The following is a 27,728-nucleotide window of genomic DNA, read 5'->3' on the forward strand; positions in this document are numbered from 1 at the left end:
TTATCAGCAATTACAAGTATTTTTAAAGTGTTAGTGAAATTGGAAAAGGGTTGACAGAAGACCCTCTTTGAACTGCTTGTTCTTAAGACTCTTGTCATGTCAGAGTGTATTGGGTCTGCGTGGCAAGGTTTTGGTAGTGGAGGGGGGGTGGTTACAGGGGTGGCTTCTGTGAGAAGATGCCAGAAGCTTCCCCCATGTCTGACAGAGCCAATGCCAGCTGGCTCCAAGACGAACCCACCACCAGCCAAGGCTGAGTCCATCAGTGACAGTGGTAGCACCTCTGGGGTAACAGATTTAAGAAGGGAAAAAAGTTGCGGCGGGCACAGAAACGGCAGCCGGAGAGAGGAGTGAGAACATGTAAAAGAAAGAACCCTGCAGACACCCAGGTCAGTGAAGAAGGAGGGGGAAGAGCTGCTCCAGGTGCCGGAGCAGAGATTCCCCTGCAGCCCGTGGTGAAGACCATGGTGAGGCAGGCTGTCCCCCTGCAGTCCATGGAGGTCCACGGTGGAGCAGATATCCACCTGCAGCCCAGGGAGGACCCCACGCCGGAGCAGGTGGGTGCCTGAAGGAGGCTGTGACCCCATGTGAAGCTCGCACTGGAGCAGGCTCCTGGCAGGACCTGTGGCCCCATGGAGAGAGGAGCCCACAGAGCAGGTTTTCTGGCAGGACTTGTGACCCCATGGAAGGGACCTGTGCCGGAGCAGTGTGCTTCTGAAGGACTGCAGCCTGTGGAAGGGACCCACGCTGGAGCAGTCTGTGAAGAACTACAGCCTGTGGAAAGGACCCACATGGGAGAAGTCCATGGAGGACTGTCTCCGGTGGGAGGGACCCCACACTGGAGCAGGGGAAGAATGTGAGGAGTCCTGCCCCTGAGGAGGAAGGAGCGGCAGAGACAATGTGTGATGAACTGACCCCAACCCCTGTTCCCTGTCCCCCTGTGCTGCTGGGAGGGCGTAGGTAGAGAATCTGGGAGTGAAGCTGTGCCCGGGAAGAAGGGAAGGAAGGTGTTTTGAGATTTGGTTTTATTTCTCTTTACCCTGTTAGGGTTGATTGGCAATAAATTAAGTTAATTTTCCCCAAGTTGAGTCTGTTTTACCTGTGACACTAAATGGTTGAGTGATGTCTCCCTGTCCTTATCTTAACCCCTGAGCCCTTTGTTGTATTTTCTTTCCCCTGTCCAGCTGAGCAGGGGAGTGATATAATGGCTTTGGTGGGCACCTGGTGTCCAGCCAGGGTCAACCCACCACACAGAGCTTTACTGTCTCTCCTCTCATAAAACAGCTCCCAGGCAGAATTTCAAATTTACTCTAACTATGTTGAAGTGCAACTCTTAGCGACATGAGAAAGAGCTGTCCCAGTTTCTTGTAGGTCCCATATAAATCCAGTTCAGCACATTTGAAAGAGAGTGAATCCTGAGCTCTGTACTCAAGTAATCTAATTGTAGACAGACAGTGGAGGCACACTCCTTGGCCATATTTATCCACCATCCTACCCCATAGCAACACTGGCGCTTGTTTGACTGCTTGAGAGCTGGTTTAGCTTGTTGAAGTGGCAGAAAAGCATGCATTTATTTATCTAACAGAAGGTTAGCTTTGTGTTGCATTGGTGAACTGTTGGTTGGGAGTGCTAGTGCCAGCCCAGTAAGGGAGAGGGAAGAAGATTCTACTTTTTGACAGCTGGATGCTTCACTAACTTTGCAGTACTAAGAAATGGCACCAAAAGGAGAGCTGAAACATACTTTATTTGTGGGTCTGAACCCCCAGGACCCATGCATAGCAGGCTGAAAACCATTACACTACATCAGGGACCTAAAACTTTCTTCTGTCGAAGTCTAAATTTAGATTTGTAATAATGACTCCTTCTTCTTTACTTGTGTGTCAGTACTGAAAAGAACAGCTAAAATGTCATTGACTGTTTTTGAGATCATTGTTACATGTGAGCTTTCTGATCATGAGTTTCTTGAGCAGAAATATGAATTTTCCTCCTAACATAACCACCTTCAATGGCTACATTTGAAGTATTTATCTGGATGTATAATGGACTTCTGTTTTAGAGAATGCAACTTTGCATTTTATGACATATTCTAGTGCTTTGATTTATAAGAATATTTATTTTTTAGCCCTAGTTCAGTAAGAATTGCTTATGGTTACTTTTATCTAGATGTACTGACTGTGTCAGCCTATGTTAAAGCTATGGTTTTTTTTTTTATATATATTAAGATAGTAATGATGTGTGTAAGCTTGCTTCTGTACTTAGCAAAAAGGGAAAAGCCCTGGAATGAGAGGAACCTGATTGGAAGAAGTAGTGGTAAAAGTTAGCAATCTTCCCACAGAAGACAAATCATAAAAGATAAATAACAAAAATGTCCTGTCTGTAACAAAATAGCTCCCAGAATAAGCTGTCTGTGGTTGTCACTTGAAGCTCCATTACATGTCTTAAGGACTTTCTGGCCTATGCACACATAAGTAACGTGGTTTCCTACACAGGAAAGTCTCAGCTCTTGATTTGTGTGGAGTCTTTTGGTTTGGGAAAAGGGTCAGTTTTCTTTAGTTTTGTTGTCAAGCGTGAAAAGTTTTTTCCAGGTGTGTTTTGTTCAATTTGCAATAGTCATGCAGTGGTTGATGAAACGTTTATTACTTTTTACTCTGTCCTAAGCTTTTTAAGGAAGTGGGTAAATATGCTTAATTCTAAAAGTGAACACTAGGTGGTACCATTTCGTAACTGCAGTTATACTTGATGCTTCAGCATACTGTGCTGGAGCTGAACTGGTCACTCCAACAATTTTTTACAAGGGACATAAACTATAGTCATATACTTTTAATTAGGGTATGTTTAATTTCTAATTCTGTTTCTGATTCTGACAGGCTGTCTGTGGTTCAGGAAAGTAGGCAAGAATTTGATTAGCACTACTAAGCTATTATGTAAGAGGAGAAGTACAAGTATTTTGCAATAAAATAGTAAAACCAACTTCACAGAAGATAAGGTGATGTGCATAAACTGAAAGACAGTGTTTTTTCCCCAGTTCCCCTTTGGTTCCCATTTGGTTTTGAACTTGTATGTTCACAGGAAGCTAAAAAAAATTTTGAGACATGATGTCAATATGCCAGAGTCATCTGGTTAGAAATGAGCTGTTTTCACTTCCTGTTTTAACACTTCCTTTATTAGCTCAGCTTTCTATTTTTTAGTTCAAGAATTGTAACTAGAAATTTAGCAATTCACTTGTAATGCTGAAGGTCTAGGAAGCATCTATTACATGCACACTAATGACAAAGTTTTTTTGTTTGAAGGAGGGGATAAAATTCCCTTTAAAGATTATGCAGTAGTAAGGGCATTGAAGAGCTACGCTGTTCTTCTGTTTCTCCTAGGAGCCAGTGTGTAAAGTCTAGGATGAAGAGATAAGAAGTCACTGGCATAGAGTCAAAATAGATTTTAAATCCATGATAGCAATACAGTTAAAAATCTAGCTTTTTAAAAATACCAGTGCTGGTTTTTAGTTGGTAGCAGTTTAGTAGTACAAGAAAAGTTTTAAAATACTACATGAAAATTGAACGGATAAAGGGAATCATAGATCCTGATTTCATTCATGTACTTTATTTTTAATCTCTCTTTTTCATAGTAGCTGTCAAGTCAGAAGCCAATCAAAGTGACCCACTAACAGCACACTGCACTTGGGTTTCATACTGCCATTTCTACCTTGATAATGAATTATAAGCTACAGTCTAAAAGGCCGATGATGGGTATCAGTCTTTCTGGTATGAATCCTTCCATCTAGCAACTAGCAGCTGAGTTCTGTTTGACTGCAGAGGTGTCCTAATTGTAGCATGTTTCCATTTGCAGCAGGCCAGAACAGCTGTGTGCTGGTAGGCTAGTAACTGTTTTCTGGATGAAGAGTTTCCACATTAGTGCCATTTCAAAGTGAATATTGTAGTTTACTTGAGCACTTAAGACACAGAGTCAGTTGGGCTAAGTGAATGGTGATTTTTTTTTTCCACACTGTCACCTAGGAAATCTGGTATTTAAGAAGTAGGAATTCTAGTGCTCCTTTTACTGGTCATTCACATTGTGTCATTCTTCAAATTGTGATACTTTTGGGGCAGTGTCCTTCAGGACCTTAGTGTAGTCCTTAAAACTAATATTTATTGAGCTTTCCAGAACCTGTTGCAACATAAAATGCAAGTCCTTGACTCTAGGAACTGACAGACAAATGTTCTTTGCTGAGAAGATTTAGATTATAACAAATTATAAGTTATGCATTTTTTGTCTACAAATACAGATACTCTTTCTGTTTCCTCTTTGTGGGTATGACTATAGCATACCAGTTTTTAGTGCAGGCTGAAATGACCTTCATTACACATGTAGAATCATTAGAAGTACTTTTGATTGGAAGGTGGAAAAGTGGAGAATTGCAGGTGGTTCACTCCATGTAAGTTAGATCCAAGGACTTGTCTGGGAGAGAAACTTGCATACTTTAACCACATGGAAGTACTTAGACTAATAAAAGCTTCTGGTTTAAATGTTGCATACATGCAGAAGGTATTTAAAAGTAGAAGCTAATGTGCTGATAAATGACACCAGAAATGGTAGACCACATTGCATAGTGATGTTTTTCAGGACTTTCAGCTTTATAACTATCATTGTTTGGTTAGTCTGGTGCAATTTTCCCTGATCTCCTTGAGGATTTTTAGATTAAAGTCTGAAGAGCTGAAGAAAAAAAAAGGGGGGGGGGTGGGCAGAGAGAGAACAGAACAAGTGCTGTTGAACTATGGCACTCATTAGGCTTTTACTTTCAGAGGCTGGGGAGTAAAGTAATTGAATTTTTGCCATGCAGAAGCAGATTTGGGTCCTGCAAACCTGTACTTAGCTCTAGACAGTGTGTGTTGCATGCTTCTTTATGCTGCGTGCTCTGGTGCTGTGACACATTTAAAACAAATTATACTGAATCACTAACAGAAATGTTTGCTAGTTACAATGTTCTTGTACCTGTGTTTTGGGTGAGAGAAAAATGGCTCCAATTAAAAATTTGCCTTTTACGTAGTTTCAAATCTTTCACTCTGACAGTATTGTGTTAGATCAGTGCTAGCTTAAAACTGCAAACAGTTTGTTTGTCCTTGTACATGTTGCAAAGTAACTTAAAACAATCCTGCTTGGGAACAGACGGTATTACCAGATAGAAATCCAGGGAGGAATAAAAATCTGTTAACTCTGGGCATTTTTCCAGGGGAGCAATCTTCTTTTTTTGGGTTTGGGGGTTTGGGGGGTTTGTTTTTTGGTTTTTTTTTTTGTGAGCATGGAAGACAATTCTGTGCTGATACAAACTCTCTATTTCCACCAAATCAAAAAAATCTGTTGCTTTGTCATTATAGCAGGATCAAGTTTGCTTGTGGTTTTCTTTGTTTTGTTTTTTTTTCTATTAATCAGAGTGATAACAAACTGAGGTTGGGAACATACTGAAAGATACATGCAAACTCTACTAGTACTGTGAATAGTGTTGAACTAATAGGTCTTGGTCTTGACTAGAGAATTATAGTTTATAATGAGTGTTTCAGCAAAGCAAGTTAGTTGAGTCTTTATTTTTTTATCTTTTCCAGGCTCAAACTTGAATCGCTGTGGATTCAGAGGCTCTTCATATTTAGGGATGCCATTCAATCCCTCCAAGGTCAGTTAAGTGTGTGTCTCTCTGTGTGTGAAATATTTTCAATTAGGCAATAAATGATCTTGTGTCTTTTTTATAATATTAATTGCATAATTATGGAATATCTGGAAGGCAGGGATTTTTGCACTGTTAATACACTGAAATGTTTGCGGAGCTTTTAAGAAACATGCATAAGAAACATACTAAAATGGTACTGCCTGAGTTTCCAGGCCAGTGAAGAAATTGACATATGAATTGTGGCTTGTCTCAGTGCACTCTCCCCCTTCTCAGGTCTGTTACTGAAGTAGGGAAACTTCTCTAACTCAAGAATTATCACCTGGTAGAGAAGGGCAGAACAGCTTCGTATTAAGTGGTGCAGCACATGCTGTTCTTCAGTATTCTTTTCCTGTGATGAATATGCATATATGATTGCACCTGGTATCCACTGAAACATAGGCAAGGCTCTGCTCACCCCAGTTTGTCGTGACTGTAAGAGGATGCTTTGAAGCCGATGGAACTGAGGTTCAAGAGAGTTGAAGTCTGTATACTAAAAGAAAGTACCCTTAATACAAGAGGGAAGGAAGGTTAGAGGCTGCTGAAGATGGTACAGAAGGTCTGATACAGTTGGAAGAGGGCAGTATAGGCCAGTGTGCAGGAAGGGCTGTGAAGGAGGTACAGGAGTTCTACCCTGTGTTTGAGAGCGAGTCGTCAAATCTCACTAAAGAGCAGATGAAAAATCTGGAAGAACATTAAGTTATCACGAAGTATTTGATTTTTGTAGTGGACAGATAGCAAGATGTTAGATATAAATGAATGGATGAATCTTGGGATCTGAAATTGAAAGCAAGGATAGACATGGGGTACGCTGTTGACTGCAGTTAAGTGTAAAACTGAGTGAACTAACTTGAGTATGAAGGTAGTACAGCAGCCTGTTTTGGCCTTATTTTTATTTATTCTTAACAGCATAACTTTATGCTTCTAAATAACCTGTGGGACTGTTAATCTACGTTGGAGTAATAACTGTATACCTTCCTGCATAGCAAGTTGGCCAGTTACTCATAGCGGTAATATTAAGAGGTTGCGCTTTCTAACAAGGGAAAAATAATTGTGAAGAGGTTTTTTTACATCTCTACACTGGGTGATACAGCAGGATGTGACAGGCAAGGTAATTTGTCTCTTGGTTTGCTTTGGCACTTATCCTGTTTTACACTACAGGTGGTGTCTGCAGTGAGCTCCCACTGTAGTAGCAAGATGAATTGGTCATCTGTTTTAATTGGAATTAACCTCAGTGGCAATCCAACCACCTGCTGAGCTTGAAGGGGAAAAAAGGAAAACTTCTGCTTAAAACCTAAACCAATTTGGGATCTGTAGTAGTGGTGACTTACTGGGATGCTTTGTTAAAAATGAAGTTTAAAAGACAAAATAGTGGACAATAATTTCACTATAGTTATATAAGAAAAAGACTGGTTTTACTCAGAAGGAAGGTGGTTGTATTTGATAACAGTCACCTAAAGAAATTGAGGTTGTCATGCTATTATTATGGCATAACAGCATTTTAAAATTAATAAAGACATAATTTTACCAAACTGAGATAATAAAAATGTATCAGTCGTGTTTCCTCAAAGGCTTGGGTCAGTAACATATGGTGTAATACATTGAATCAGTGCATGCTTTTGGGAACCTTTTTCAAATCCTCCCCAGTATATATATAAAGCTTGAAGAGTGAGTTCTGGATATAGTTGTGAGATCTTGTAAAGGCCTCTGAAGACAAAAAGTCAGTAAGATTGGCAAAGCGTCATTATCCCTTCCCAGCACTTTCTGGTGTTTTAATTTAAGTCTCAACTTCCAATAGTACATGCTTCATACTTAAATATTCTCTTCTCAGAAAATATGTTGCGGCCCATGTGTTAGCTAATCTGCAGAAGGGACAAAGGGATAGAATCATGTAACCTGTGGAAATTAGCTACATGATCATTATCCCTAGCAAACATCTCTATTTGCAGATGGGTGTGCTTTTTATTCAAGCATTGCAATACTTTTTCATTGCATCTGCATCAGAGGGATCAGATCTGCTTGATTTATTAGCATACAAAGGTTTGAAGTATTTCCAGCACTGTTGCCCTAAGATATTCTAAAAGAACTCAGAAAAAGAGAGACTTGGAAATCCACAGCAATGACTTTGAATTATGTTTAAGGTCTTGTCACTTTTCTTTATTTATCATTTAAAAATGTTCTATTAAATCTATGTCTTGAAAAATATTTTTTGAAAAAGCCTGTAAGCGTTTTGGGTTTGCATTGACAGTTGCTATTTATTACATGCCACAACAGTGATTTCATTCTTGAAGTCTTGAGAAAGTGCCATACTGGAGGTAGCTAAATTTCTGTCACTAGGGTCCCTTCAAAAATAATAGAAGCAAGCAAGGGATATGTTAGAATTTCCAAGTTTACTAAATATTATTAGGATAGCTCATTTGGTTTTGGTTTGGGGTTTGGTTTTTTTAGCTGTTACCCTTTCAGTGTTTGATGGTAGTGTCTATGTAGCTCTTTCAAACTATACCAAAAGTGAAGCAAAACGATATCTACTTGACCAACTCACTACACACAGCCTTAACAAGCCTCAACAATCTTAACTGTAAATGAAGGCTAAGAGTGCCGCTTCTATCACTGCATTTAAACACGAATCATTGAAAATTAGATAACAATTATTTTCTGAAATCTCTCCAGGTTCTGCAGTCTCTCTGATTTGGTGTTACTGGAGTTTAGTTTTTTAATTTAAGGTTGAACAGTCTCCTTAGAGTTTCAGATGGGCCTAGGTCTTTTCAGTCTCTTCACGGTGTTACGAAGCAGTTTTAGGAGGTAGATTGAAAGCCAGTACCTGGAACTCTTATGTAAGATTGCAGTAAATAACATATGCTTTCACTTGGGTAAAAAAGATCTGTTTTGTGTTCCTGACACAACATTGTATTTTCTTAAGGCTGAAACAATGCATGTTCGTAACTGATGCCAGGTGAGAGAAGAAAGTTTTTTGAAAGTGGGACTCTGCCTGTGTAGGAATATGTTTAGTACCATTCTTTAGTGTTTGGAGAGATCTTGCCCATGCTTTTGCAGCAGAGGGAGTTTCTTAGCCCTGCAGTAGTCAGCAGGAATTGTTGGTGACCATGAGCTATGTTTAAATAGCTGTTCTGGATAATGTGGTAGGGAGCATTATCACGTCAGTGAACCGGATTTAAATGCTTGAAAGCTTCCCCTTAGCTTGCATCTTTAATGTTAATTCTTTTAAGGAAGGCTTAGGTTGTGGAGACCATGATGGTAACGCCCATAGAGCAGAACTGGTTTACTCCATTGATGAGATCCAAATTAATCTGTTTCCTGTATGACCCACAAACTCTAATTATCACAAAAGGTAAAGTGTATAGAGAGAACAGGACCTGGCCATATCCCCATTGTAGTCTTCTCAGAGTATGTCTGCTCCGGTGTATTAGTTCAGATCAGTAGAGAGCACTTTATAAGAGCCATTTAATGTGCTTACTCCAAAAGAGCAAGTCGTGCAAACTGGGCTCCTTTCAAATGAAACTGAACCAGAAGGTGCACTCTGAATGAACTTCTTCATTAGTGGGCTGTTAGTCCACGTAGTCAGACTACAGGTGGCACAAATTGTGAAATGCATATAGCTTGGGCAGCAGTATTGCAGCACCTACTGTTCTGCCCTCCAGACACACTGCTGTTGCATTCCTCCTTCATGTAGGCATAACCTTAATGGATTAAGTGTATTTCTTCTGGTTACTTAGTCTAAGTGTTTAGAATCCATCCACAGTTTAAGAGCTTGTTCCTAGTTTTTGAGATATAACTTCTGCCAGTCTTAAAATAACTTCATTCTGTTTATCTGTGTGTCCTTGGACCATGAAGCTCACAGTTTGAGGTGGTGGCAGTGGTGGGGTTTTTGTGCTTAGGCTGACAGTTTGCTTAGTTGCTGTTGTTGCTTTAGCCTGCAGTGTCTGTGAGGCAGAAACAGTTCTATTTCGCTAAAAGTAGGCTTTGTTCATAATACAGAACTTAAAACAGAACTCTTTTTACTAAGCTTGAAGATGCCAATTAAAAATTAGGTGCTTTGACTACGGTTGTCTTTGATAAATTCGGAACAAATTTCTACACAATGTCGAATTACTTTGCCCTTCATAGCAGAGACAGTCTAGCAACACTTCCTCCCAGCCATGCAAATTTTAGAGGTATTAGCCATTGTCTCGTGAAACCTTTGAGGCTTGCTGTTGTAATCTTTTGCATTTGGAGAAGCCATTCCAGTCCCACTTTGTGATGTCAAATTGTCACAGGGCCGGTTTCTACAAATTTTATGAATTCTTAATTTTATGCAAAAAAGTATTCTTTTCTTGGGTGATTTTTTTTTGTCTGAAATGTCCAATAATTAGGATTGTTGTCCCCTCAAAGACATCCTGTTACTTGGGCTCAGGTGTTTTGTTGCATTAGTGTGTGAAGTATATATTGGCGTTAGTACATACAACATAAAATTTCTAAGTAGTATCACAATGAGCTTGAAATAATTACAGGGAACCTAGAAGATAAGTGAATTCCAGTACACTTAAAATTTGAACAATTATGGTTAGCTTACAGAATATATTATTCTTATATTATTCTTCTGGTGAATAAGTATATCTGTTTTATTTATTTTTTTTTTAACCCATATGTGGTGTATAAAGATCTTCTAGGCTCTCAAAAGCTTCCAAAATACTACAGTAATTACGCTTATGAAACATCATTTTGGCCTCTGTGAGTATGCCTTGTAGTAATTCCTATATGACTTCACATTTGGTTCTTATCCTTCTGTGTTTAATTTAATTTATATTGAAATATTGGCCATAATTGTTGGGATTTCTGGCCCTAAACCAAATGTTCTGAAGACATTGGCTGCATACCAGTGTGTTGGACCCTCTGTCACTTCCGCTGGCTTTTTTACTGATTGCATGTCAAGATACCTAGCAGTATACCAACTTACCGTATAAAGATTTTAATTACTTGCCACATGATAATCCTGTGATAAGAGAAAACTATTAGTAGTAAAGGTAGTTGTGTGACCTACAAGCAGCTGTTCTTGAATGCTGAGACCATCTCCCAATTCCCCAAGTAACGATGTTTCAAAATCATGTATCCTAATAGTCTTTTCTGCATTACTTGTACCTAAATATTTGTTTGATGCTCAGGGACAGAAACAGATGGCAGTACTAATTTAGCTGTGAACTTCATAATTGTATGTACAGGCAGCAGACAGTATTGTTTGCTTTATATGCAACATACGAGTATAGTTTGTGCTCTTTATTAAACTACCAGACTTGGAAAAACTTATACAGCTCTGGTGTTGCTGAAACCCTGAATTTGGAAAAGCAGTGTGCTACCACTACATGTTGAAATATTTGCATAGAAAACAACGTACAGACAGAATTTGTACATTGTCCAGGTACTGTAGCGATTGATACAATTTGTTTGGGGAGATGGTATTACTTAGTTCCATGAGCATACAGTGTATGTGCTTATAACACTTCATCTGCAGCCTGTTTTTACTGCAGCAAGTAATAGTGTAACCAAAATACTAAAATACAGAATTCACTAAAAAATAAGGGCCCAGTTATTTAAATATGTTTGTAGGCTACCAAAGTTTTACAGGCAATATGGAATTACCTTGTGTATAGACAAGTACAATTTAAAAAAAAAAAACTTGTGGGAATTTTCACTTATTTTATGTAGACACTGTGTGAAAAATTGTTACTTCAAGGAGAATGTTGGTTGAGAACTATAGGTGCCTTAAAAAATTTCCTGAATATCCAAGCACACCTGTAGTAGTTAGAACATTTGGGTAGAGTTTTCATAAATACAGTTTTAAAAAGCAAGTCTGAATATCCATAGAGTAAACCTTCCTTGCTTAGTGAACGTAGTCTTCTCTGGAAATAATATTTTCAAATGTAAAGTCGAACTCCTTCACTATATCTATACTGTTCAGTTATTCCTGATGTCAGTATTGATTTGGAGATGAACTACCTGTAAAAGTGTGTAAACAGCAATGGTGAACAGCTAACATTGATTTGCAGGCGCCAGCATTTTCAGCGTATTTGTGTGAAATGAGCAGAGGCGTCTTCTGCACTTCCCCTGCTCTAGGTTATTCCAAGTAGGAAGAAATTAAGTGTTCCTCTCATTCCAGTTGAACGTCATTTATATAGATCTTTGGAAACTTAGTTTTCTTTGTAGTTGCTGTCGGGAACTGCTGGGACATTTTGTAAGCAGTTGGTCCTACTATCGGAGAACCTTTCCAGATATTTTTTATCAACTGGTGTGTGTCTTGTATTTCATTTGACAAAATATATGAGAAGCTTTAGCTATAGAGCTGGGACATTGAGAATTGTTTTAGGGCAAGAACTGGTTCAAATTTGGCTTTTTAGACTAGAGACTTGCTTTGCTTAAAATTAAATTAATCAGTTACATTAAACTGAATACTTCTCTGTCAGGGCAAATTTGTATCACCTTATATGGATAAGGATTTTTGGAGCGGAATTTTACATTTGAAATAAGCTGATGCATCACAAGGGTTAAGCTGCTCATAATAAATTTTTTAAGGGGAAGGTGTTCTGAAGCGAAAGAGTTTTGGTTCTGTTAGATTTAAAATCCCTAAAATTTGTATGATAGGCCAAGTTGTTCCTTCTGGGATTAGAGCCTGTCATCCACTCAAGTTAGAAAAGCGAGTTTCATGACTGCAGTAGCTTTTTCTAAGCTGTTTGAGGGCACAGCTGTCCTCCATCTGTGGGGTGCCCTATGGGGAAGTCTGTCTGGGACTGGTGCCCCTATCCTGCGAGGACAGGCTGAGAGAGCTGGGACTGTTCAGCCTGGAGAAGAGAAGGCTCAGGGGGGATCTCATCCAATGCATGTACATACCTGCAGGGAGGGTGCCAAGAGGACGGAGCCAGGCTCTTGTGCACTCTGTCAGTGGTGCCCAGTGACAGGACCAGAGGCAATGGGCCCAGGCTGAAACGCAGGAGGTTCCCTCTAAACATCAGGAAACACGCTTTCACTGTGAGGGTGACCGAGAAAGTGGCACAGGTTGCCCAGGGAGGTGGTGGAATCTCCATTCTTGGAGATATTCAGAAGCTCTCTGGACATGGTCCTGGGTACCCGGCTCTAGGTGACCCCACTTGAGCAGGGTGCTTGGACCAGATGGCCTCCAGAGGTCCCTGCCAGCCTCCACCATTCTGTGATTGTGTGTGTGCGACTAGGGGATATGCAGGGCAGGAGACAGTGATGGGGGCAGTGGCAGCTCAGGGTAGGAGTGGGAGCTGTTGAGATTTGTGCCCCCTTCTCAACAGAGTCCAGGGCTGGAAATGAGGGAGAAGAGGTACAGCTCTCAGCACTCACTCCCTTGTTCCCCTTCTCTGTTGCATAGCTAGAGCTTTGTCAGTGCTGCTGCAGCCACTTTCACCTTGTTTTCTGCCTCCCTTTCCCAACTGTGTTTCATTCCCTAGTGTGACAACAGTCCCTTGCTGTCTAGTGTGTAATAAGTATTTCTCTCCCAGTTTCTTACTAGAAGCAAAGCTTTTTGGCTTTGGGAATAAGTGTGACTTGCTTGAAAATACCCACATAACATAATCTTAAATTTGGTTTTATACTACTTTTTGCTTCTGTTTTTAGGATGAATTGCAAAATAAAAATGGCAACTGACGGGGCAATAATGCTAGTAAAATGTGATCTGTAAACTTCCTTGTCTCTACCACTCAGTATTGAAATACCTTTTACCCTGTTCAAAACAGTTGTCTTGCAGTTGTTCCAAATTGAACCATCCTAACTATCTGTGCTGGTTTTGGCTGGGATAGAGTTCATTTTCTTCATAGTATGGGGCTCACTTCCTCTGGGGCGGGCGGGGGGGGGGCGTTGAGCAAGTGGCTGTGTGGCACTCAGTTCCCGGCTGAGGTTAAACCACGGCAGTCCCCAGAGTCTTCTGGTTACATGTTTCTTCTGTTTTCATGAAGCAGTACAGTCCAGGATGTGCCTATGAAATATCAGAAGGAAAAAACAATAATTTTAGCACAGCTGTATCAATCCCCGCCCATTATTGCGATTTGTATCATGTGACTAGTCAGCGTTTAACTCATTTCAGCTTCTCAGTTGACATTATTTGCTATGTAAATACTTTGTTTAAGCTCTGATTATTGTTTTAGAATAGAGATTAAAGTAGATGAGAGGCTAATTTGGTATTGCTTCAATTGACAGAGAGATTGACAGACTAGTAATCCCTCACACTGCTTTCTACTTGTAGATCATTAGATAGTAAAATCTTTGTTGAAGGGACCTCCAGAGGTTTGGCTGTTTAACAGTGCTTACACAGCTGCGAGGAAGCCAATGCCCAGTGGTGTGTCAGGATAAACTTAGATACAGTTGAGCACATCCCATCTTTTTGCTTAACTTTGCATAAATAGCACTCCTGGCAAAGCTTTTTTCCAAAGCTTCCTGCTGACCAACTGTTTACAGGGGTAGCAGAGCTGTGCAGTAGCTTAATTTGATTAGAAAAGCTGAGTGGGATGCCTTCAGTTTAACCATAATGAGCGAAGGGAAAAGAACTTTGTTTACCTCCTAATTTGGGGGGGGGGGGGGGGGAAGAAGCTTGACTGTAATTTAAGGTCTTATGATGTTTTAATATTTTTATTTTCCCCTCTTTTTTCTAGGGTCCAGGTGTATTTCATCCCTATGATAGTGGGCACATAGCAATGACTTACACAGGTCTGTCATGTCTGGTTATTCTTGGAGATGATTTAAGTCGAGTAAACAAAGATGCCATACTGGCAGGACTGAGAGCTCTCCAGCTAGAGGATGGAAGGTGAAAGATATTTTATGTTCTACAACTCCTTGGAAGGTTAATAGAAAACCCAGATGTGGAATGAAACATAAGAAACGTGTTTTTTATTGAAGTACCTATGTAATCTTTTATTTCTATTAGAAAATACTTCAGCGGGTAATCAGTATCAGTCGTAGAACACATGCCAGTTTACAGGACCAAACAGCTCTTTGTGTATAGATTTGCTTTTGTATTGGAGAATGATGGTATTTGCTTACAACTGTAGATGCATATTACTGGAAAGATAATGGATTGGTTTATGTGTCGAGGACAGTTTTTCTGCTCTGTCCTTCAGGTAAGTGAGGTTTTCTGTGTTTATATTCTCTGTTTTTTTGCAGGGCCCTTGGAACACTACTATGATGATGTTTGCTGTGCTTTGTGGGAGGATGGGGTTTATTTAGTTTCGAGAGATTCAAGATATCAATACAGAGGATGAATTACCTTATATATTACTTGTAATAGGAGTATAATATTACTAAACTTCATTGTGAAATCTGTCCTTTTCGCCTGCATTTTTTAATAGATGGTATATACCCCTTGATCCACTTCGTTGGTGGGGGTTTGGGTTTTTTTAATGCAGGCTGAAGCTGGTGCACTAGCAGAAGTTTTCATTAGCTACATGATCTGTCTATGTTGTTAAGTTTTATGAATGTAATTTTTGAAAGAGTACTTTAAGAAATGCAGAATTACAGAAGTGTAGTTCCTGAAGGAATTATCTTTTACTTCACAATGAAATTGCTGTCAACCCTTTATGACTTAAGAAAGCTTTTGTTTTGGTCAAATGGCTGTGTATCGCCTAGACATCTTCTATAATTAAAACTTTTTTTTTGTAACACAACTGTAAAAATGCAATGTTACATGGTGTTTACAAAGAAAAAACAAACACGAAACTCCACAATGTTCAGAATGTAACTGGTGAATATGAACTATACGATGCACAGTTTTCTGTTATTTATAACAGCAGGCTGACCTTAATGGGCCAAATCCTAATGTATGGATGCAGATACATATACATGTATTTGTTGATCTGCTATAGTTTGCAGTTCCTTCAGGCGTGTGGAGGTGCCTGTTCCCTTGCTCCAAGCATTCATATTATTTGTCGGACCATTTTTGTTTTTAAAGTATATCCGAAAGGAGGGAGTTGCTCCCAACCCACTAGCATCTTGAAGTGGTTACTTGTCATCTTGCCAAACTACAGGAGTAAGCTACGTGCAGTTAACCTCTTTTGCGTGTTTGTGTCCTGTGTGGTTTTAATGTGCAGACTGGTAACTCTTACACATGATCCTGTGTTTTATGTTCCCTGTGGAAGAGTGCCATCTAGCCCCTATAGGGAAAGGAGAGTGCTTTGCACTGGTATAGAATTGTTACTTTGAGAGGAGTCGATTTCTACTCTGACAGACATTCTCATACCTATGAAAACCACTTTTACTGCTCCAAAGGGGAAGGATGTGTGAAGGCCAGAACTTGAGCCAGCACCTTGTCCGGATGGAAACAGCAAGTGAGCTCAGTGAGGGAAAGAGACATTTATCTCGTGTAACTCTAGTATAAGTATGCAAGCCTTAGTTAACAAAAGACAGGTGTGAAGAAACAAAATCTAAAACCTAAAAACAAACAAACAAATTTAATTAAATTGTATTGTCTTTTTTACATTATGAATAAGTGTGTGTATTTTCATTTCTACCTTACTTCAAATCACATTCAGCTAAGGTATCTGGATAACATACAGTGTGGTTGTCACCTGGGGATAGGGTGAGATTATAAACCACAGTACTGGCACATGTTAAGAAGTGCCCTGGTTTCCCAGAATGTCCTGTGCCATAGCCGGAGAGCAATGGCGTTCATGCCTGTGTGTGCAGCAGAGAGCAGGGCCTGGCACAATTGGGGTTAGGAGAGCTGAAAGTATGTCCCAGTAAATGTTGGAGGCTTTTCTGTGCAAGAAGATAATGCGGTTCACACTTGAATTGCAGGGTCAGAGAGGAGTGTCCTAGTGGTGATAGCTGTGCTTAAAAGACTGTCTTTAAAGTCAGAAGTACCTTTGGGTTTTGTTCTTTGTTTGAGAAGAGGTTTGTCGGGAGGACACATCAAAACGTTCTGTTGTGCTGGCTTCTTGCAAATGGTTAAGTCATCAAAATATACTAACTAGCTCTTTGAACCAAATGGAGGCTTGTCAGGCAGCAAATCATAGAACAAACAGTTAAAGGTTTGTTTATTGTTACAGGTAATTAAACTTACTACCTATTTCTGTTCATGATAGAATCATTTAGGTTGGAAAGGGCCTTTAAGATCATTGAGTCCAACGTTAACCTAACCCTGCCAAGTCCACCGCTAAACAATGTCCCTAAGCGCCACATCTACACAACTTTTAAACACCTCCAGGGATGGTGACTCCACCACTTCCCTGGGCAGCCTGTTGAGTGCTTGCCAACCCTTTTGGTGAGAGAATTTTTTGTAATATCCGATCTAAACCTCCCCTGGTGCAATTTGGGGCCATTTCCTCTCATCCTATTGCTTGTTACTTGGGAGAAGAGACCAGCACCCACCTCGCTACAACCCCCTTTCAGGTAGTTGTAGAGAGCGATAAGGTCTCCCCTCAGCCTCCTTTTCTCCAGACTGAACAGCCCCAGCTCCCTCAGCCGCTCCTCATAAGACTTGTGCTCCAGGCCCCTCACCAACTTGGTTGCCCTTCTCTGGACACGCTCCAGCATCTCAGTGTCTTTCCTGGAGTGAGGGGCCCAAAACTGAACACAGCACTCGAGGTGCGGCCTCACCAGTGCCCAGTACAGGGGGACGATCACTGCCCTGCTCCTGCTGGCCACACACATGTCCGATACAAGCATCCAAATTACAGCATCCATCTTCATTTAAGGGCCTCTGAGAGAGCACAGGATTGTACTAGATAACCCAGATACAACAACTTTAAAATGTTCATAGAGTTTGGAAAGATTGTAGCTGTAATAAATCAAAACTGGATTGAAGGTCATTTTCACCATTTGTATTAGAAATGGTGGTAATAATAATTAAATTTATATATACATGGGAAACTGATCCTGAAGGTTGCAGTCAGGAAAGAAAGCCTTGTGAGCTATTAGATTTCTAGGAAGGCAAAGATTCTGTCCAAAACAGTAAATGTTAAAATGGTAACTCATACATCAGTATATGCGGTGATAGGTGAAAGACCACAAGCATTAGCATCTTTGAATAAGTAAAGACCAGTGCCATTGCATTGCTGAAAATAGTCACCCAGGCTCTAAATGTTAATAGTTCTATTCGTTTTGCTTGGCTTAATTAGAATCACATCTTCTGAAAAGAAAATCTAGCGTAGCTTTGGGTTATATTTATGTGAATACTGTAAATAAAAGTAACTAATTTTTAAAGGAAAAATTACACAATTTCTTAAACTGCTTTCATATTTTCTGATATAACTGGCTATATAGTGTATAATGACAGAAACGTTTCTTTCAGTTTCTGTGCAGTGCTCGAAGGAAGTGAGAATGATACGAGGTTTGTGTACTGTGCTTCCTGCATCTGCTACATGCTCGATAACTGGTCAGGCATGGATATGAAAAAAGTGATAGACTATATTAGAAGAAGTATGGTGAGTATTCACAAAGTGTTATTTCTTACTACATTTTAAAGTTACCAGCTTTTTAACTATGACTAAAAATCTCTCTGTCCAAAACTACTTTTTTTTTTTTATGCATTTGTATTTTCATTGTAATCTGTGCACTAGCAAGATAATTTTATTTGGTGTGTTTGTTCACTGCAAATTAAATCTGATCTTTTTTCTTTAAAACTCAATTTAAAATCAAAAGCAAGTTTTTGAAAACTGGGGCCTGATGTTCCTATAACTTAGAAAAAGTGCATAAATAAAGCACTGCATCCGTAAAATTCTCACATTTCAATCAGCTGTAGTCCTGCTTTTTAAATGATATACAAAATCAAAGGAAAAACTAATTACTAACATCAGTTCAAGCTTAGTAACTGTTTCCAGTCATGTACCTCATTATTTATTAGATATTTGGAATGAAGGAAAATATTAGTATATACACATTTTTTCTGTGTCTGTGCAAGCTGTCTTCATATTTGGTTGGAGCAAAAGAGTTTTCAGCTTTTTTCATGATGTTTCATTAGTTCAATTGAGTTTCATTTTCCAAGATTAAAATAGTGCTTTTCAAAGAAGCTGAGTGAGCTTGAAAACTACAGTTCCCTGAATGTGAGTAAACATACATAGTAAACTCTTTCAGTCCACAAAAAAGAGCCGAAGTTATGATTACATACAGCTTCTGTTGTAAACCACTATGTTTTAGTAGTTGCTGCCAGCAGTGAGATTGTAAATTTGAGTGAGAAACTCCGAAGTCTAAAAACGACATAATCTCCTGCTTCAGACCAAATTGGTTTTATTTTTTAAGGAGGTAGTTAGATGTGTAAGCATTTCTTAGTGTACATCACAAGAAGCTTTCTGGCACACTACCATAGTCTTGGACCAACCGAGGTGATCAAGGGCAGGGCTCAGTCATACAAGCATACGGACCAGCAGTCTGTTCATGCTCTACTGTCACCTTTTATCCCTTTTCCCTCTGCTGAATCCTCTCGGTGGGTTTCAACTGGGGACAATGATTTATCTGTTCTCCTTTTACAGTCTGAGGGAGCAGCCAACGCAGGGTGCTTGCTTTTGACTGCTTAGGTCAGGAGGGTTCTTCATCCTCTGATGCTTGCTGGACCTTTGTGTTTGCTGAGATTAGCCTGTAATCAGATAGCTTAGCAGAGATACAATAGGAGAATCAAATATTAAGAAAGAATAGAGAACAAAACCAGAGAGCAAAATCCTCATTGTGTTGTTCTATATATCACATCGACTGTTAGCATTTTGTACACTTAGTGCAGTTTTGGTCCCAAGTGTATGATGGAAGTGGAAGGGTAGAAAGAAAGTTGAGTTGAATTGTCAGAGGTATGAACCAGCTTCTGTAAATGGACCATTTAATACACTAGGAGTCTTCATTCTGGAAATGAGATGATTAAGTGGAGTGTGACAGACATATGAAAAGTAGTAAGTAGCACTGAAAAGATGAAGTGAGCAGGGAGCAATTATTTATTTCTAAGACAGGAACTAGAGAGCATCATATGAGGCCATTGGTAGAGCAGGCAAGTGGAGATTTTTTGGAAGTTTGGAGCTTTGAAAAGGCACTGGAGACTTACTGTCTACAGTGATCTTGAACCAAACTTATAGTTTGCTTCTAGAGCCTTAGTATTAATCCTTGTACCTGCAAATTCCAATTGTTATGTTCCTACTGGGAAAATTGACACCATTTCTTAAAAAAAAACCCAAAAAACCAAAAAAAAAACCCAACACCCCCCCCCCCCCCCCCCCAAAAAAAAAAAAAAACAACCCTGAAGCCTGAGCAGAACAAGGGCTTGTAGTAATACTTCAGTTGACCAGTGAAGTAAAGCTGGAGTCTGGGCGTGGTCAAAGTCCAGAAGACACGGTGGCTTATCACGAAGACTGTGTCTTTTCCCGGCTAGCTCAGAGAGTAACTTAAAGAGATCCTGTAAGCAGCGTTCTGTAAGCAGCCTTAGCATGTGCTAACATATAACAAGAGATGCTATATTTTGTCCAGGTTTACTGTGAATTGTTAGATTGACTATACACTGTGTTCAGTAGGACTTCTTTTTTTAAAAGCATTGGTATATTGTTAATTCACTGCAGAGTTGGTATGCACATGTACACTAGTTTTGTCTTGGTTTTCCGAGTGTGCATGCTTGGTCAGACCAGTATTTCAATGCACTAACTTGGTTGCAAAGTGTCTGGCACTTTTAGGCAAATACACAAAATCTTTACACCCTGCTTGGTCGCATCGTAGAGCTGAAGATGTTTCTGAAGAAGTCTCAAACACTCCGGGAGTAGACCTTGTGAAAATCATTTCACAGTGGTGGCTGTTCCTTCTCTCATCATTTTTCCACAACCCTCCTTGAGAGATTCCAGTTCCATTACCTATCACATGAACCAAGTATTTTTAAAGCATGTTTCTTAAATAAATACAGTGAATGTGAAATGTGGTATCCAAGAATGTTAGCTTGATTTCTCCTGTTAAGATTTTGTAGGTGGGGCTAAAAATAACCTATATATATTACAATTCAAGGTAAATTCTATTTGAGATTATTTTATCTCTTAGTCCTTGTGCAACCAACTATACAGTGAATATTGTTACTGACTTTTTTGCAAATGCTTATGCCTGTTTTACTATGTTACTTCATTCTGGTACTTCCATTAATTATAAAACAAAAGAGGTTGCATTGCTCAGTAGTACACTGCTGTGACAAAGGTGTGGTTTTGTCGTACCATCATATGTCATTTGCACATAGATGAAACAAGTGATAGTTAACAAACTTTTTTCAGTTACTCAAATTGGCATACATGTGAAGTGCAGCTAATTTGGATGGAGAGTAACATGACTGGTAAAACACTGTAATCTTTGTAATAAGTTTCTGGATTATTTTAGCTTATTCTTTGGAATTTGTCTCTTTTGTCATGCAATATAAGAACTGTGACAGATGTAGTTCAATACAGCTGAAGGAGGGAGGAGGTTTGTGTAGTTAGGCATGTCAAGAACAGCAGAAGATTGGCATATGAAACAATGGTGTTGCTTTATTCGGAAACGTAACTATATTAAAAAGAATTGAATCTTCATACAGAATGGATAGCCCTCTTGTTATCATCTGACTGGAAAGTGTTTATACAATACTGGTCACAAAAATAATTGTGCATCAGTTTTATTGTCAGTAAAATAGTCAGGTTCTAATCACACAATTTTTATCAGCATAGGTTGATTTTTGGCTTTCACATTCAAAAGGCAGATATATCACTAATCAAAACAACAGACACTAAGATGCAGAAATTTTTAGTGACTTCCACAGACTCTAAAATACTGGGTTTTGCAACATTGCTTTGTTTACTGCCAGTTTGTTTTTTAAGTAGAGTTATCGAAAGAAGCCTTAAGTATAGCATCTGCTACTTCTAGTATAGTAGAGTCCTCCTGAAATGCAGGTATATGAGTCTGTTGATGTAATTAAGCTGGTTGTAAAACTTATAGACCGTGAAGCAAAGACTGTACCCCACTGTATTTACACATTTCCTGAGGATAGTATTTAATTACGCAGTTTTCATGTTGCAGTAACCTAGAGCCTCTTTTGCATATATATGATTTCTTGGGTCTTTTCAAAAGGACAAAGAAACAAAAGTATTTCCTTAGTTCTTTAATGCATACAAGTCCCCAAAGAGCAGCTGCTGTCTGTAAATAAATAGGCACTAGTAAGCCAAAGGTCAACTATTGTCTGTTAAAATTTCAAGCTAATTGTACAGCTCAACATATTACACTGTCTGGGATGCACGCTTAACAGCTTTTCTCCAGAGCTAATTACTTTGTCATACATAAAGCAAACCATCTCCTTTTACAATTACTGTTTGCAGAGTTAATTAGCTTTGCCAGCGTAGCTGTGCAAATCATCTTGCCTTTGCTTAGCAATTAATGGGTCTGTGGTGTGTGGTAGCACCTTTGCATTGCGTTCTCAAAAGGCAGTGCGAAGAGTTTACACTGTATGTTTTAACTTTCAGATGTTCATAGGTGTTACTTAAAATTGACTGGTTCAAACTTCAGAAGGTCAAGCTGCAGCTTGAAGTGTATGTATCACATGATAGTTTTTAGTTGCCTCAACCTGCAGCAACAACTCAAAAACTGAGCAATATAGTTTTAATATAGCTTCTTGTTGTGGTTTAACTCCAGCCAGCAGCTAAGCACCACACAGCTGCTCCCTCACTCCCCGCGGCTGGGATGGGGGAGAGAATCGGAAGGGTAAAAGTGAGGAAACTCATGGGCTGACATAAAGACAGTTTAATAGGTAAAGCAAAAGCCACACACACAAGCAAAGCAAAACAAGGAATCCATCCAGCACTTCCCACCGGCAGGCAGGTGTTCAGCCACCTCCAGGAAAGCAGGGCTCCATCATGCGTAACAGTTACTTGGGAAGACAAACACCATCACTCTGAACATCCCGCCCTTCCTTCTTCTTCCCCCAGCTTTATTTGCTGAGCATGACGCCATATGGTGTGGAATATCCCTGTGGTCAGTTGGGGTCAGCTGTCCCGGCCGTGTCCCCTCCCAACTTCTTGTGCACCCCCAGCCTGCTCGCTGGTGGGGTGGGGTGAGAAGCAGAAAAGGCCTGGACTCTGTGTGAGCACTGCTCAGCAGTAACAAACACATCTCTGTGTTATCAACACTGTTCTCGGCACAAATCCAAAACATAGCCCCATAGCAGCTACTATGAAGAGAATTAACTCTATCCCAGCCAAAGCCAGCACACTTCTGTGTCTGCTTCTATTTCTTTTTTTCTTCTCAATGTCAGCTTTAAAAACAGATGTACAAAATGATCCTTAGGTCATTCCTAAAGATATGCTAGCTCCTGTAGCCATTCTTTGATTAGGACTATAGGAGTCATTAGTGGTCTGTCAAGGTGTCCTTTATCTACTAGCCACTGTTAAATGTTTTGGGAGAAAGCATGAGAAGTTCATAGTCAGCACCCCAGGAGGGGGAGTTAAGATTGCTTTCTGTCTGATCAGATATTGAACCAATCATTAATTGAGCAGTTAATATAGAAGATGTAGGACCTGTGCAATTTCATTTCAAAAGTTAAACTTCATTTTTGTTCCTACTAAACAGTATGGTATTTGTCCAGTGATAATTTATTAAGTATTCTATGAACTCTTGTAAAATAAACATTTTCCATTTTACGTATAACTTACTGTGATCTCTTGTTTCTTATGCAAAATGGTTTAATGAATTTTTAGAGAAGAAAGATTGTTATTCCTACATATACAGCATCATCTGGTCCTGGATTGCTCTTAACAGACCTGTACTATAATATGCTTAGTGCTTTGTTCATCAGACTCAAGTTTCTCCTTTTTCTTTCACGTAACAAAGTGATTTTTCAGCATTTCTAAGGTATTTTTTAACAGTAATATTTCACAGGGCAGGTTTAGTCCAGTAGTATGCTTTATTATGTTTTTGCTTCTGGTTTCCTTCAGCCCCCACCGCATCTTCATGTTTTTTTAAAGCCCGACGTTCTTGCTCCTTACTAAAGCATTTCTTGTACTTGATTATTACACACACAGTAGTACCTTGCGTTTTGCCTTTTTGTATGTTAGCCAGCTTTTGGGTTAGAGACAGATTATTTTATCCATTTAATTTTGTTTGGAATTACATATCCATTTTCTCTTTTTAGAAAGACAAAAACGTTGGGTTTGGTTTTTTTCTTTCTTTAATGGTTACCTGCATCACATGTTTTCCCTTTTTGGCAAAGACATGTTTACCCATTTTCAGACTTTTAACATAGGTAACAACTAAAATGAACTCCATTAAAGTCATAAAAGCTGCCTGCATTGAAACAAGGCTGATTTGTTAACTCTTTTGTGCCAAGACCTGTGTTTGAGGTGTAGGTTCAGAATTTAATCAGCTTAAATGGTGGTTATGGGCTGATGATAATTTTGCTAGTAAACTGAGAAATTGCAATGTCTGTGAAAGTGATGTGGTTCTAAAGTAACTGGTTTATGGGCTTTTTTCTTCAGTCTTATGATAATGGCCTGGCACAGGGAGCTGGACTGGAATCTCATGGTAAGTGTTAAAATGTTCTACGCCTGTTGTAAAGACTGGGATTGCAAATGCTGTAAGAGATGCAGGGTATGTCATGCCTTTCCATCTTTTCTAATTTTAAGGAAGTAGGATGATGAGGAGCAAATCCAAAACATGCCTCAGAATATCATCTGTCGTCTTCCCTTAGTTCCAGCTTAATATCAGACCAGATGGGCTGTTAATATAACAACTCCATTAATCTTACCTCATGAATGTTTTGTTGAAAGGTGTTGCCTGTAGTTCTCATCTCCTGCTGACAGAGCAAACTTTTTCCACGTGTACCATTGCTACTCTGGATTTATCTGCAAGAGATTTTGTGCAATGCACCTGATAATCTCCAGTTTCAGCAGCTATTAGTAAATCCTAGAAACATTTCCTCTGATAGACTACAGCATCCACGAGGGGCTCAAATCTTGAAGCAGCAGTTAATTTTTGTAAACTGTAGTAGTGAAGATAGGAAATCCCGAGACTAATATTTTTAAGCAAAACGTTTCTGTGCCATGAAGTCTGGTCTGCTTGTGACAGAGAAACTATTGACTTTTATGTGACTGATACTAAATCTATCAAATGTTTGCTAGCTTTATCCTTGGAATCCTATCAAAGCTCAATACTATCTGTTTTCTTCCTGCAGGATGGATAAAGTTGAAAAACTTAAATTATACCCCTACGTATTTAAAAAATTAGTTAACTAAGTTACTGTAGAATGCTAGTGATAACAGATAGCATTACTTCAGTATCCTTCTCCTGCTGCATTTCAGCATCAGAATAAAAATAACCTTAGAGTTACTGAGGTCTTCTAGCACTGGGATAGTGTAAGGAACTTTGGGCCCCAAGTCTTGCATCAACAGCTTGTTCACGGTCTTTCCCAGGCTGTAATTTTATCATATCAGGTAATAAACTCAGAATGAGTTTTGATGGTCTTTAAAAAGTGTTGTCCATAATACACAAGGAACATGAGTTTCTCTTCTAATTTCAAATTTTACAGTGCAGTTTCCTTGATAACAAAAAATTCCTTAGACTTTTATAATAATCTGTATCTATTACAACCATGAGAGTCCAGCAGTCTTTTCATAGTATTAACCACGTCTTTTTTTTTTCTTTTTTTTTAATGGTTTTTTTTTTTGGCTCTCTGCTCATCAGACACTTCTGTGTGTTTATATCCTCTGGGGGATTGAGTCTGAGACTGCCTTTGGCATCTTTGCTTCAGTCTGATGGCTGGTATCCCAATAGCTTTTTTTTTAAGTTACATATGAAGAAATGTTTTCTGTTGCATTGCAATTTACTTATTTCTGGACTGCTGTGTAATGTAAATTGCGCAGCATTGAGAGGCAGTGCAGCTTTAAGAAAACAAATCCAGGTTTATTTGTGCAAGAGTTGGGTTGAAGTTTTTTTCCCCTTTGACATACATGAACTAAAGTGTTTTTATTTATTTGGATTTTAGGCTTAAAATTAACACTTTTGTGCTTCTAAAAATCCATTGATTTAGTTGTTACTACCCTAGTTAAAGTTCTGAATGAGGTCATACAGGCTTCAGTGAAAATCTGGGTATCAAAACATTGCAAAAACTCTCTCTTCACAGGTGGCTCTACATTTTGTGGTATTGCATCGCTATGTTTGATGGGTAAACTGGAGGAAGTTTTTTCAGAAAAAGAACTGAACAGAATAAGAAGATGGTGTATAATGAGGCAACAGAATGGCTACCATGGACGACCCAACAAACCTGTAGACACTTGCTATTCCTTTTGGGTGGGAGCAACATTGAAGGTAGTGTATGGAACAGCTACAGGATAGTTACTGACTTGTTTTTTCTTTAAGCATCATATCTTTTTGCTTGAAAGAGTTACGTATTTGGCACAAGTGCATGAATATGCACAGATCACTATAAAGGCCTTTCATCTTGCAAAAATGCAGGATATGGAGGTTTACCAGATTAGTGCTATCTCTGCTGTGACTGCTTATCTCATAAATAGGCACTATCTTTTAGTATTAAAATATACCAAGATTTAGTATGTTACTGTAATGGTGTAATTTATTTCTTTTCAGCTCTTGAATATATTCGAATATACAAATTTTGAGAAAAACCGAAATTACATCCTGTCAACTCAAGATCGTCTTGTTGGTGGATTTGCCAAGTGGCCAGATAGCCATCCAGGTAAATTTACTTTTCAAAATCATGGTGAGTGTGTTCTAAGCTAGAAATACATTCCAGCAGTCAGACATCCAAGAGGTGTAAAGGAAGTTTTCTCCTCAGTCTCCTTCAAAAAATGGAAAAAACCCACCTTAAAATATAATGAGATTTTCATTATTTAAGTGGAAAGAGAGAGGTATAGTTTTTCCCTGCTCAGCCACAGAGCAAATGAACTGCTGTTGTTGAGACTATTGCTAAAAGAGTATCGCTGTCTATTTAGAGCTGGGCAAGCCTTTCCGTATGGGTTTAACTGTTCTAGTTAAAGAGAATATTGTGCAGTGGGTATCTTTGTAAATCCTCTGAGTAAAGTATTTCAAAGCATTTGTTTCCTTAATAAAGGAATCCTTAAGCTTATTCAGAAGTCACTGGTGTATGTAAAAACAGTCAAAACTTACGTAGTCACATATTACGATTTACAGATTGTAGTTGCACATAGCAATTATACATAGTATATCTGAAAGTTAATTACTGTCCTTTTGGAAGTGGCTAATTTGAAGTAGTGAAGAACTTGAAAAGATGCTAAAATCTTTTAATTTGAAATAATTTTAAAAGATGCTAGAATTCAATGAAGGTATTGCAAACTTGTGAAAACAAACCTTGTGTCAGTAGTGTTGCCCAGTGACATTTTGTATGGGGCAGATAAACGGTCTGTAAACTGACCAAATAAGATAAAAATTTAGTCGTAATAAAGGATGAGTCTGTTCAGAATCTGTGTCCTGATATTTCATCCTTTCATCGTTCTCAACAACAGTTGATAATTTTTCAAGGTGAACCCACACTGAAAACGCAGTGCTTGTGGTAGATTTGCTCCCCCCACCCCTGAAAATAAGCTTAGGATTCCTGAGGACTTCAGCTGTATTTACTCTTTTATTATATAGATCAGTATCACTTGGAGGAAATGTTTCTGTTTATCTTGATGAACCATTTACGTAGTGAGCTAGGGATTAAAAAATCTGTTTAAAACCCAGCCATGTGCGAGGTTCCTTAACCTGTCTTTTAGCATAGCTGTGATTGTTTGAGATCAGATTTGAGAAAGTCAAGACTAACAATAAAGCTGTTTTCCTTTGATTTGTGTGGTCTTACAGCCTGAACGCTACTGTTTCCTATAAAGCAAGCTTTTGCTGTCTCTTGTTTTGTTGTGATAGGTGGGCTTATTGCACCATTCTTTCCTCAGGCAGATGGTGACATAAGTCTGTGTTTTGAAGGACAGAGTAAAAAGTCAATGCAGTTCTGATGTGAAGAGTGACTATAAATGCAGCATTGCAAAGATTGTTTCTGTGGAACTGGGATTTCATTGTCATACACACACAGCTGAGCTTCCTTACAAGCTCAGTATAGTATCTG

The 27,728-nt window shown here is 39.1% G+C and overlaps 1 protein-coding gene across 1 annotated transcript in view; it reads left to right on the forward strand.

Moving 5' to 3' along the window:
• Positions 1–27,728, forward strand: part of PGGT1B (protein geranylgeranyltransferase type I subunit beta) — a 42,210-nt gene that overhangs the window by 10,632 nt on the left and 3,850 nt on the right. The window contains 6 exon segments of the mRNA XM_030003885.2: positions 5,589–5,656; positions 14,347–14,498; positions 17,979–18,111; positions 24,133–24,178; positions 25,776–25,960; positions 26,240–26,348. Coding sequence (XP_029859745.1) covers positions 5,589–5,656; positions 14,347–14,498; positions 17,979–18,111; positions 24,133–24,178; positions 25,776–25,960; positions 26,240–26,348 — 693 coding nt within the window.

This window comes from Aquila chrysaetos, chromosome Z (assembly GCF_900496995.4).
Source record: "Aquila chrysaetos chrysaetos chromosome Z, bAquChr1.4, whole genome shotgun sequence".
Taxonomy (NCBI): domain Eukaryota; kingdom Metazoa; phylum Chordata; class Aves; order Accipitriformes; family Accipitridae; genus Aquila; species Aquila chrysaetos.